The sequence below is a fragment of the Daphnia pulex genome, chromosome 9 (genome assembly GCF_021134715.1).
Source record: "Daphnia pulex isolate KAP4 chromosome 9, ASM2113471v1".
NCBI classification, from domain to species: domain Eukaryota; kingdom Metazoa; phylum Arthropoda; class Branchiopoda; order Diplostraca; family Daphniidae; genus Daphnia; species Daphnia pulex.
In genome coordinates, this window is record NC_060025.1 from 5300817 (window position 1) to 5313845 (window position 13029).

A 13029-nucleotide genomic window follows, 5' to 3' on the forward strand; every position below is an offset into this window, starting at 1 on the left:
GTGCAACACACAACAGCTGGTGACCAAGCTACGGCCGCGATCCAAGCGGCATTTTAAGGAACCTTCTAAGTCCCTTGATTATTCTGCTGCCATGGCGTTAGTCTACCTCTCCTGGTAGACCGTGATGTGACGTTAGTGATATCTATTCTCGAAGCAGTGATTATAGCAATTAAGAAAGTATTTCCGAACATAACTACTATATCTCTACAGTCAGATAACGCTAGTTGTTATCAAAACTGTTCTATTGATGATCATTCCATACCTAGGTTTTGCCCATTCTTTATGTCGTTACATAAGCACCAAAACTCAGGACGGCAAGTCAGTCCTCGATGACTATTTCACAAGAAGTACGCAAGTAGTTTACGAATAATAATAAAAAAATAATTATGATCTACAGCTTCCTATTGAGAATGGTATTTATATCATGAAATGATGCCGTCACCCCAAGCCAACTGGTTACTACTTTTAAATATTTCGGAGGATTGTAGAATTCATTATGCAGAATAGAGAGTATTTTAATTTTGAAAAAAAACACGCAAATCCGGAGTAGAAAACTGGATAGGCCTGAATTTTTCAGATTTTTAGGTCCCTAAGCGAAATGGGGAAAAATGGGGGTTCCAGGAATTCGGTACGTTCGAGTGTTCGATCACTTATTAAAATGTTTTTCGTTTGAAAAATTGTTTTTGCTCTTTTTGCCGAATTAGTTATTCTTGTCACTCTATCAACCATTTAAAGTAATAATGTTTTAAAAGAGTCCAAGTGCTAAGTTCTATAGAGTGGTTCGAGGTTGCCATCTTGACTTGGTATTATGCTGCACCTTTGGTGCAACCACAATCCCAAAACAATGGTATTTTGGGGTTCTTTCCGTTAAACAGTTAATGAAGAGAAAAATAGAGTGGGGAAGAATTGGGTCGTTCCTTCTTTTTTTCACTCACCTTTGTCCTTCCGTTCGTCACTTTTCTTCCCTATCCTTAACGGAAAGAACCAAAACATGCCAATGCTTTGGGGATGTGGTTGCTCACGCCTAAAGTTATTAATAATTTCATTGAGATTCAGTAAAAACTGCATAAATAGGAGAGATCCCACATCGCTTTTCCCCTTCTGCTTCTCTCGGCCGTATCTTTACATCAGAAAGGTACTGCGTAAACTAAATCAGTCTCCTACTTCTTGTCTTTTATATTTTTAAATAACTAGCCACTTCCGAGATGAGGTTACCTAAAATAAATGTTAGATCCCAATGAATATATTCCGTTTGTGAATTTTATGGTGATTACAACGGGAGAAGTTCGTTTTGTGATGCTTGATTTACGATAACGCATCCATCGATGATTTTCAAAATAACGAGATAAAAGTAGCAAGAAAAACAAGAAAAAAAGAAGACAAAATATAAAAATATATAATAAAACCTACCTTTAAGAATACCCTGTCAAAAATAATTTTCCGTAGGACGAAAAATAGATATAGGTCAATTTTTTTACGATTTTTTCCAATAAACTGCTATCAGCTGTCCGGAAACTTTGGGTAGTTACTGTATGTTATCAACAATACACTACAAATGAGAACTTAGATAGACCAGATAAACTCAATGGCTAAACGGACTTGACCTGGTTCCTTTCATCTACCCTCCTTTAAAATATAGTTTAAAATACAGAGATTATTAAACATATTCAATTCTTAAACGCATCAGCATTAATTACGTAAACTCTTGCGTTCAAACTAAAAAATCGTCGCTTAATTGAATAAAGAAAGAAATCTGTTCACAAAACCAACCGGCAAATGATCCAGTGTCTTTTTTCAGCTGTGAATCCGCCCAATATTCTTCACCCCTGAGGTGAAAGAGGCAGAGAAATCCTTCCTATAAATGTTTTTACCACGGAAGAAAATTTCTCAGCACTAGACTGTTGACATAACATTCGACGACCTGATTTGAACTGGTTGCGCAAACCGAGCGTTGCTAGGCGACCGGTTGACGGCACAAGGATTTGTCTGCACCCGGCAACCAATAGCGTGTGTAATAGAACGGCGTGTGCGTCATTGGCCTACGGCTATGATGACTTATCACACCTGTACAGTTTCCGGCACAACCCCTTTTCCCTTGCTGCCGACACCGCGTTTTACCCTTCTTAGATTGCATCTCCATGCATAAATTACGCGTCCTCCACGCATATTTCAAACCCCTTTTACCCCATTTAAATACTCTTTAAACCTCAATTAAGTGAGTTGACAGAACTGTCAACTCACTCGGGGGTGGGTTTTCTATGGGATACCTATTGCTATCGTTTTCCTTATACTATGTCGCAACCTCACTCTTCTCGTATAAAAGGGTGCGATATTCTTTTCTCTACAAAGCAGATCCTTTTCGTAGTTAGACCGACCGGGTGTATCCGATCATCGGTCCAGTTGTTCTCTCTTTTAACAAGTGTTGTGTTGTGTGACTCATTCAACTACATCCGAGTAAAGGTACTGTCTCCTCTTTCATTATTCTTCCTCTTCATTAGTTATCTTTCCTATCAATTGTATTTTCAGACTATACTAATAAACATTTGCATTGTTGAGTCACGCCTCATATTTTATACGTTCGTTCCCGTAAGAGACAAGATGCACGCGCCGTGTAGTCTCTTACACGTGGTTCGATCGACGTGACTTGTATCGCTGGTAGAAAAAGGTTGGTTCCCCCTCAACAACTTGTGTTTGTCTCTATCGTCTTGATTAAACGTGTGATCCACTGTGTGGGTAACTGGGTATGTTTCAACATCTGTATTACCTGTGGTCAATCTGGATCTTTGAAATAAAAACTGATGTGTTCTAACACAGACAAAGTAGATAGACTTGATTGACAATTAGTGACGCATCGCCTGGGTATAGCTGACGTCAAAATGCACGACTTAAACCCTTTACCCCCCCCCCCCCAATTTAACAAATTCAAATACCTTATCGTCTACGTCACGAAGAAGTATTAGATAATTCGCCAGCACAGGAGACAAGATATATTCATGTGTGTGTTGTGTGCACCATTTATGTGATTCGTTACCTTCGTAATTCAAATACCTTATCGTTTAGTTCACGAAGAACTATTAGATGATTCGCCAGCAAGGGAGACAAGATAAACTCATGTATGTGCTGTGTGTATCGTTATGTGAAAGAACAATTTATTAATTGTGCTTACTAATTTTTTCTCAATGTTTCACAATTATGCGTAAAAACGATACCTAACCATCACTCTTCCCAAGGTGCAAAGCTGCTTTTGTGGATTCAGTTCATATCTAGCTATTTCTAATTTCCCAACCTATACCTAAAAATTCTTATTATCAGTGTAAATAATTTCTTAAATCTGAAACGTGGATTCATTTGTGACACAATTCATCCACACTTTCACAAAAGAGGACGTGTTTTACAAATACTTTCTTTTGCATCCCTCATAAGTAAAAAGCTAACGAAAAAAGATCCGTAATATAGTGGAAAACATTAATATGAAGTACAGTATCCTGCATAGAAAATTGGACGGCACTGGGTTTATCGTCAAGCTTATTTTACACATATGATGGCTTTATCTACATAAATGATGAGTGAAAAATTATTCAATAATAGACTTTTAAAACTCTGGTTAACATCGGGGCCAATTGTTCTGGGCCTTCTTGTCAGACTTTTTTGGATGGATTCAGACTTCACGCGATCACCAATTTTGTTACTTTCAGGTGGGATTGGGTATCCCACCTGAAAGTAACAAAATTATGATTTTTATTTTTAATTACTTTGGGTATTTCAACTTTGGGGTCCGTAGTTTGTAGAAAATTCAATGAACTGGTTGACTTACTCGTATGTATGTCAATACGCTGTAAATAGTACTGTTAAAAGCAAGTTTTTGAGAAAAAAAACTGCAAAAAGTGTATGACACCAAAAAAAGCCAACTAACCAGTCAAGAAAACAATGGGAAATAGAAGTACGTTATTCTGGATTTTGAATTGCCTGGTCCGCTGCCGACGAGACGAGCGACTGAGATAGGGCGCCTCCACGATGATGCAACAATACACACTTTTTCTTACTCGGTGACGAAATTACGGTAATTCTTCATCAGCAACAGTTGGATTTTGTGTGCAATTTTTGTATTCAATTCGTCTCCGTCATCGCAGGTTGATTTTGAATCTGACTCGAAACATCTTGGTAGACAGTCAATAATGTCAGAACCACAAGCACAGCTGTCTTAGTCGACAAAACCAGCTTCTGAAGATCGTTTCACAGCAAATGAGAAATATAAATATTTAACAGACAATAAAAGTTGTACAAAACTACTTACATTCAGTCCCATACGTCAGGTGAATCTCGTAAAGGATCTCGGGAAAAGCATGAGTGAACTGCTTTAATTCATCCTGTAACTCTGAATTGAAGCAGAAGTTTCGTCAGGGGCAATTTTGGTGAGGGTAATTTTCGCTTTGCATACGGGATTACGTTTCCAGTTAGTCATAATACTAGAAATGCGAATACCCGGAGTGAATGAAGACCATCAACAACTTAAGACGCGCTAAAAATCATTTAAAATTTATCAACGTCATTTCATTTATCAACGTCGCATCCAAAAATAGGTCTGATTTTCAATCGTGTTTTGGTATGTAAAACACACATTCAAACTTTATTTTTGAACGGGGATACATAATTAAGTTTTATCCTTGTGTCACTGTCTCTTCTCATGGGACATATACAACTTTAAAAAGCCATATGGCAGTTTAACCCTTTCTTAATAATAATACAAAAAAATAACATTTTTCATTTAAAAAACGTAAGTGCTTTACAAGATGTTGGAGCTCAGCTAGTGAATTCACAAGATCTAGGAGCTCATCAACTGGATTTACAAGATGTTGAAACACAGCAAGTGAATTTACAAGATGTTGTAGATCAGCAGGAGGATGCCTATATAAATTATATTAATATTGACTTCTTGGAACCAGTAGCACGGCATGCTGACAGTTGTGTCACCAATTTGATAGGTGAGAACAGAGATAAGGAGATGGGCCACTCTGTGTTAAGTCCAGCAGTCGACATTTTGCCCCCTCCCCCTCCTCGGACGACGAATTCGACTGCGCTGCTCCTTTTGACGAGCTCCGGAAGCAAGCCCAGTAGTTCTACCCCTTCAGGACCACCCCTACCGCCAAGTAAGGCAAAGCTTCCGGAGCTCGCTCGCCGGTTCAGTTCTATTTGAACTAATTGTAAAAGCAATCAGCACCCTTTTTAACAACTATGCAGTTGTGAAAAGCTGTGTGAGCGATGAGGCCCAGACAAATAAGTTGGCTATGGGATTTCTCCAAGTAAAAGAATCAAACAGTGCTGACTGCAAGCCTTATTTCATTCATCCCATAGACCCATTCATAAAAAATTACAATTTTGTTGATGTTCCGCACTTATTGAAGTGCATAAGAAATCAGCTGTTCTCTCACTCACAAATCAGTCCAGGTAATGAAACTTAATTCATTCATTAAAATGAATATACATTATATTTTTTATTTCTTTAAATATAGTTTGCTGGTTCCACATCGCAGTTAATTTTTCATTAAACTATTTGAGTTGGAGAAGGGGAAATCTTTAAGAATGGCTCGGAAGATAACACCCTCACATGTGTACCCTACAAACTTTGAAAAGATGAATGTCAGAAAAGCAGTTCAACTGTTTTCTGATTCAGTTACTATGGCGTTCATTGAGTACAAGAAAAAACCTGAAGCAGCAAAACTATTCGGGAATATATTGCAGAAACTATATTAGTATTGTGATACTGATAATGATTCCTTTCTTAGATTGTACTCCGACACAGAATCTTGCAAAGCTTATGAATGACGTGTTCGATTCTTTGAACGGCCGCTACTACAAATAAAGAATAACGTCACTGGGAAATATGGAAAAGAGATTTACACCTCTAAAAGTAATGCTGAAAGTTCTCGATATTACAGAACAACTACATCAAACATGCAAGGATAAACCAAGGAGACTTGTGCAACAGCTAAATGATTAAATTCTATGATTTTTTTACATCTCGTTTATTTTTCAGTCCTTCTTTTATTTGTGTTTTCAGCTCTTTTGTGTTTTGCAATCCTTAATTTGTTGTCTCCATTCATCCGCTATATTCTTTTGTGTTTTCAGCTTTTTTTGCTATGCTTTATTATTTTGTTATTTCCATTCATCCACTTTATTTTTTTGTTCCGTTCATTCGCTTGATGTTACCAAGACTGACGCATTCATCGTCTCAATAAAATAGTTTCGCAACGTGAACGATGGAGGGTTTATTTGATTTATTATGTGTTTTTAAGAATTAAGCAATGATGAATATTTGCAGATCTAAACGCAAAATCAAAGCCCAGGAACGTCATATTAATATCCGGAGTAATGAACCTGGGATGTCCGTCGGCGACGATTTGGGTAGGTCTTCTAACGTTTTTCTGACCTCCGAACGCCCTCCAGTACGGATGTCTGGCGGTCCAGTAGATGTCCGAAGGATGTTTTGAACATCCGAGTACGGCATCTGTCGAAAATCCGTGGGACTGCCCTGTGTTATATGGGACTACGCTACGTTGGAAAAGAATCGTCATTCATTCAGCAATGCTACTTACCAAAGAAATGCTGGACAACGGATAAACCCACACAGCCTTTTCAAAATCTGATACCACCTCTTCCACGTTAGGGTAGTTTTTTTCCGTCTCCGTAATCAGAGATAAATTATGTTCAAAGACAGCAGTGTAGTCTCTTTTTTTGTTGTGCGATACATTAGGATAAAGGCTAATGGCACCTTCAATAGAATTTGTATTATTAGAATTTGCATTATTAGAATTTTTGTTAATTTAATTGATTTACTTGTTTAACAAGTTCTACGTGTCTAATGAAGGCATGGATGATGTACAGCTGGTAGAATGGTTTTGGCGTAACGAAAAAAGTTCCATCTATGTACCACCGCTTGGCTTTCTTCAAAAATTTCAACTGGCCATCGGTAGCGGAAATGAGGTGGCGGCTTAATGTGTTTTTCGTCTTCACCGAAATGTCGCCGTTAAAAACCGTTCGGTACATTTGCCTGGTATCAAGCTAAAATTTTCTTTATTACTTTACGAATAGATTTTTTAAAAGATTTTGTTATTTTAACTTACCCCAGTCGAATTCCAAATTAAGTGGATTCTTTGGGTAGGATTTTTCTTTTTGTTGCTGTGCAGCTCTTGTAACGTTATAGAGCACCGGCAAATTCTTTCAGGGTCCTTCTCGAAATTTTGCAAAAAAATTGGCTCGACAACTTGTTTTGCGTGGCAAACACGTTTTGAGCAACTCCGCTTTTCACGGCAGCAACAATTTCCGCTTGCAGAGATTTGTCGAGTGTTTTTTTGCAAGTATATGAGTGTTTTCCGGGAATGAATTTTTCTCCTCTTTGTAATACCATAGCACGACACCAGTCCTTTCCTGAGCGACATGTGCACCACCAAGAAATAGAATTTGCAGTTTTTTACGTTCGCTTAATTCCAAAAGAGTGACCCTGGCCATCAAAAAGCGTCTTCTTTCTCCTATAAATAGAATTACAAGAATTAGTTATAGAGAAACAATATCATGCTTATTTTTTAAATATACTTTCTCAGTGCCGACTCAAGTGTGTGCCACTTGAACGGCTCATCGACCTCGTCATCTTCATCCTAAGAATCATCATCATAAGGTACTAAAGGGTGTTCAGTGACTGGGGCAACTGGGGCAACAGCTCGTTGAAGGAGTTCCACTGTGTCTTCTCTTAAAGGCAACGGAACGTCATATCTAGAACTCCAGTCAACAAGCTGTTGGTGATCCGATGGTGAGATGATGAAGTTCACCGAAAGACCGACTGAAACAGTGATGGAGGGCTGATCTAAAATAGGAGATTCCATTGGGAGATTCACCGGTCAGTTCCTGGGTTATTAGGCAAAACTTCGTCCATCGGTGTTGAAGTTAGAACAATACGTGGAACCGATGCACTCAGTACAACTGCACATGGCCTAGTACTTGCTACACGCTCAACCTGACGTGCACTCGGTACAACTGCGATGGGCCTTGTACTTGCTACACGGGTTGGGTTCCTACGTTGTGGTTCTGTAGCTTTAGGGACTTCTGAAGCTTGGCTGCTTGGCTTTACGTTTGCAACCAACTGGTATAGCAGGAGGTACAAAGCACACTGCACACTTGAAATGAAATACTTCATTGTATTTTTTCATCCGTACATAATCTGTATACAGGGTAAAAGTAAGCCGATTTTCTTAGATTTTAGAACGGAGCCTGTCAGAATTGTGAAGTGGAAACGTTAAAAAGAGCCATCTAGGCTCTCAAAAGTAGCTGAGCGTAGTAGCTGACACACTCACTAGAGGCGCTTTTTAAAGTTTCCAAATCGGCTTACTTTTACCCTGAAACCGGGATAGGGAAGCCAACACAGCCGTGAAGCGACCAGGAGTCTATAGCTCTGTCTATACCAGAGCTATAGAATACTGGTAGCGCAACTGCCATGTTAACTCCTCCTCTCGGAAATTTTCTCTGGGGCTGAAGCCAACTTTACGAATCAATAGTGAAAATCGGAGCTAAGATATCGATCTCGACCCTTACCACTCCTCCACTTTTCCCTCCATTCCTTTACCATGCCCTATACCCTATTTCCCCACACACCCGCCGTGGCGCTTATAGCTACGGGACAGGGCAGGCAAGCAGGCTTCACTTCCAGAGAAAAAAAGCAATGGAAGGGCGGTACCAGTATTCTATAGCTCTGTCTATACCCAGAGAATGAAAGACCACTCTCTTTTCTCTGTTCCGTCTGACAGCTGCCTAACTCTCTTTTTACTCTCTTTTTACCTTTTTAACGTATATTAGCAAGAGCTTAGGGTGCTTGGTTGCTAGATGGCACCGGCGTTTCCACCAATTTCCCCTGCTGCTCGAATTATTATCAAAGTAACTTTTTAATTATCTTATTTCACTAAGATTTATATGCATGGTTGAAATTAGCGCAAAAAATTGGATTTATTGATATTTTTTATTAATTTTCCAATGAAAATACCCCACCCGACTAGCTTTAACACGGCGAGATAGGTGAAGAATCCCATGTCCCATCATTTAAGTTAGAGTAGTCCATGTATAGTCACAAAGCAGACGATTTTTTCTGAATTTATCGTCGTATCGTCTGCAATGACGAAAGTCACGAAACTCTACAGTCGGCAAAAATATTAATTTGTATTTTCAATCGTTTTTGAATTTACATGGGTTATTTTGTTTTTTATTGAAACCCCTATCGATAATGACGGTTGTTGATTACGTAAGTTCTTTAACCAGTAATCCATATTTTGGAGCAGGATTTGGATTATTTGGTGTCGGAGCTGGGGCTGCATTACTTCGAAAAGGATGGCAGGGGGCTCTTATAATGTTTCGGAGACATTATGTGATGACTTTAGAGGGTAAGTTTCAAAAAAGAAAATTGTCTAATTTTTTATGTTACAAACAGGAAATATATATTTTTTGTTTAGTGCCATGCAGAGACAAAAGCTATCAGTGGATGCTTCAATGGATTACTACACGTGGAGCTGTTCAAACACAACATCTTAGTGTGGCAACAGAATTTTCTCAGTCAGAATCAGGGAAAACTTCCACATCTTATAACTTTATCCCTAGTGTTGGAGTACACATTTTCAAGTACTCCCAATTGTCTAATGCCTTTGACCACATTTTTTAATCAAAATTCTTCCAGGTATAAAAATGATTGGATACGAGTTGAAAGAACACGAGAACAACACACTTTAGATTTACACATGGGAATACCATGGGAAACAGTCACAATGACAGCATTAGGAAGAAACAAAAAAATGTTTAAAGAAATGTTGGAAGAAGGTATGAGAAATTTAAAATTAGGCAGAATTACATTTTATGACATTGTCTTTCTAAATTTTTTTTTACTATTTTTTTTTTTTTTTTTTTTTTTGCTTTTAACTCAGCTAGGTTGTTGGCATTGAAACAAACCGAAGGTAGAACAATTCTTTATACTGCGCTAGGATCTGAATGGCGACAGTTTGGCGCTCCTAGGAAACGCCGACCGCTTGAATCCGTGGTCCTTGACGTAGGTGTGGGAGAAAGGATACTAGATGATTTAGTAGAATTCATTGGCAACCCACAGTGGTATTCTCAACGAGGTATAAGGATAATTGTTTCTCCTTTTCATCCTATTTTTATACATCTTTTACAACCGTAGGAGTTCCATACCGAAGAGGATACTTGCTTCATGGTCCACCAGGTTAACTCGTTTAGTTGTATCAGTATGTGTTACGAATTCATTTTAAATGTTTTCCTTCTAGGTTGCGGAAAGTCGTCATATATTACAGCTTTAGCTGGAAAATTAGAGTGTGTGGTTTGTATTCTTAACCTTAGTGAGAAAGGCTTGACTGTAAGTTTGGCATATATTCTGAGTAAATTCCTAGATGTTATTTGTAAATTTCTTTTTCCAGGACGACCGTTTAAATCATTTAATGAATACGGCTCCCGTTCAAAGCATAATTTTATTAGAAGACATTGATGCGGCCTTTGTTAGCAGAGACGAATCAAAATCAGGTTTATTTTTGCATTCCAGTTTAAAAATTATGATTGCTAAAATAGTATTTTTTTTTATTTGTATAGTCAAAAGTGCATACGATGGCGTCAATCGCGTTACTTTAAGTGGCCTTTTGAATTGCTTGGATGGTGTAACATCAACTGAAGCTCGAATTCTTTTCATGACTACCAATTATTTGGATCGTTTGGATCCAGCACTTATTCGACCAGGAAGAGTTGACGTTCAAGAATATATCGGCTATTGTTCCAAAGTTCAACTAGGTAATATTTTTTTTTTTTTTGTATCTTACCCAAGTTTTTTTTTATATCCATTCCCTTTTTACCAGGAAATATGTTCAGGAAATTCTATCCTTTTGCGGACGAATTGCTTGTGAACAAATTTGTCGAAGCTGCACTAGAACTAGGAAGAAATTTAAGTCCAGCTTCGGTTCAAGGACATTTTATGTTTCACAAAGTACATCCAGAAGATGCCATTGCAAATCTACATAAGTTACGTTAACTTCACATATAGAACAGTTTAGTTTGAATATCTGAATAAATTTCATTTTTCACAGTTTATTTCAATCATACTTAACAAATAAAAAAAAATAATGGAATAGATATAGCTATCATCTATAAGTTTTAAATGATTTTTTGACACTCTCAATAATGTAGGCTACTACGCTGAGTCGAAATGTCCTCTGAGGTTAAATGAGATAAGACGTGACATTGAAATACAGGGGTCTCCGCTCTTTTCCCAATAGCACTAAATGTATGTGCGTTTTAATATGAGATTTCGAGATTCGTTGTTTATTCTACGAACTGTCGATTGCAAAATTCGACCATCACCATCATACGCTGTATAATATTTAAGTTTATCCCCGAGCGTCTCCTACCTTTGGAGTATTAATATGAAAACAACTTAAACAATTTATAGTGCATTTGTAATTTTGTTTAATATGAATGCACATGGACGTATTTTTTTATCACTTTTAATTAGCCTTAGATATTGAAACCGCATAGAAAAGTATACAGGTAACTAGATCACAATTTTATTTTCAATTCCCCATCACACTTCTTGTGTCTATCAGTGATATTAGATCAACTATTTGGACGTAAAATAAAATATAAACGCAAATGTAGAAGACAAACTGCCAGGCGCCGTTTTTGTTTTATTTTTTTTTTTATTTTGCTTCATATGAAAGACCATTAACGCTTTTTTTCCGGTTTTAATTATGTGGTTTGAGGTAGTTGAAAAAAAATATTGTGCGAAGTTGTTTAAACAATAAAAAAAATAAGTTAAAGAAAAAAACTAACTCGAGTTTAGTTCATTAGATGGCGGTTCGTGGTTCTAGAGAAGTCAAATTGTAGCAGTGTTCTCTGTTTTGTTTCCGATTTGTTTGCGTTAGCAGCATGAAGTTAACCCTCGGTGCACTTAAGGAATAATAATAAAGAAAAATAACCGAACTAAATATTTCTTGGCATTAATTTCACCATGTGTTATGTAATCGAATAGAGACCTTCCTATATTGTCGATTCAAAGTAGGCTATCCGGATATACTGTAGCTAATAATAACCCGAAATATGCATTAATAATTAAAAAATATCAAAGTTCTTTATAAGATTTAAATCTTACTGTAGAGACTACAGAGTACAGACAACAGATTTTTTTTTTCCTACTGATAAAATTTTTTGCTAAAGAGCAAAAGTTAGTTTCCACTTTTCAGCATTGAGAATTGAAATTGCGTCTGCATTATTATTCCTCCTTTTCCGACATGATGACTACTATAATTATGGGGTTCGCTAATAACAGAGGATGTGTAAAATACGCTTGTGTAGTAAGTCACATGCGATTCATTTAATATTTAATTTGGGGGGAAATGAGTGTATATATTTTTAGAATGTGGTCATCAAACCTTGGATGGCAGAGATATACTGTCAACTCAATACACAGGACAGGCATACACACTTTTCTTTATTGCGTCCCTACTTTTTCTTCCTTTCTTTTATGACCTTAAGTCTACAAATCCTTTGCGACACTGGACGGGGGTTGTATTATAGGCTACATATGCGTGGCTTGGCAAGTTTCAAGGAGAAGACCTGGCCATTCAGCTGTTCAAGTGGAAGGAGGAAATTGGTGGCCGATGGGGAAATCGGATGGAAAAACATGTATTGGAAAAGAAGTTTCAATACTGAATTATTTTAATACATATGGTCAGCTAAGGGACTGTTTTTGTTTGTTTGTTTTTTTCACCCGTACGAGGTACGACCTATAATGGCGAGGCCCTGTATAACTACGCTTTATTTCAGCATTTTTATATCGTAATCAAAAACGACAAAACATTAAAATATAATTTTCTAGCCTCGGCGCAGAATAAATATCTGCCGGTTTCAAGTGTTGAGATGGATTTTAATAATTGAATGTAGAAGTTTTGTATCTGTGTCGCGATCTGTGTGCTGACTTCCTTTCTCAGTTTGGTTATA

The 13029-nt window shown here is 37.5% G+C and overlaps 1 protein-coding gene and 1 long non-coding RNA gene across 3 annotated transcripts; one reads left to right on the forward strand and one right to left on the reverse strand.

Moving 5' to 3' along the window:
• Positions 1 to 6260: 6260 nt before the first annotated feature.
• Positions 6261 to 8302, reverse strand: LOC124201720. 2 transcript variants are annotated; one of them, XR_006877637.1, is made up of 5 exons: positions 7591 to 8302; positions 7122 to 7526; positions 6835 to 7059; positions 6594 to 6769; positions 6261 to 6505 (listed from the first exon to the last, which is right to left on the reverse strand). It is a non-coding gene; the product is annotated as an uncharacterized LOC124201720 (long non-coding RNA). The 2 variants fall into 2 exon arrangements; XR_006877638.1 differs by having other exon boundaries at positions 6261 to 6769; positions 7591 to 8298.
• An 812-nt stretch (positions 8303 to 9114) lies between these two features.
• LOC124202426 (mitochondrial chaperone BCS1-like) lies at positions 9115 to 11124 on the forward strand. Its single transcript, XM_046598773.1, has 9 exons — positions 9115 to 9422; positions 9492 to 9657; positions 9713 to 9852; positions 9957 to 10151; positions 10211 to 10252; positions 10314 to 10402; positions 10464 to 10566; positions 10633 to 10827; positions 10893 to 11124. Exons 1-9 carry the CDS (start codon positions 9266 to 9268, stop codon positions 11063 to 11065), a joined length of 1260 nt encoding a protein of 419 aa, XP_046454729.1. The 5' UTR covers positions 9115 to 9265; the 3' UTR covers positions 11066 to 11124.
• Positions 11125 to 13029: the final 1905 nt, after the last annotated feature.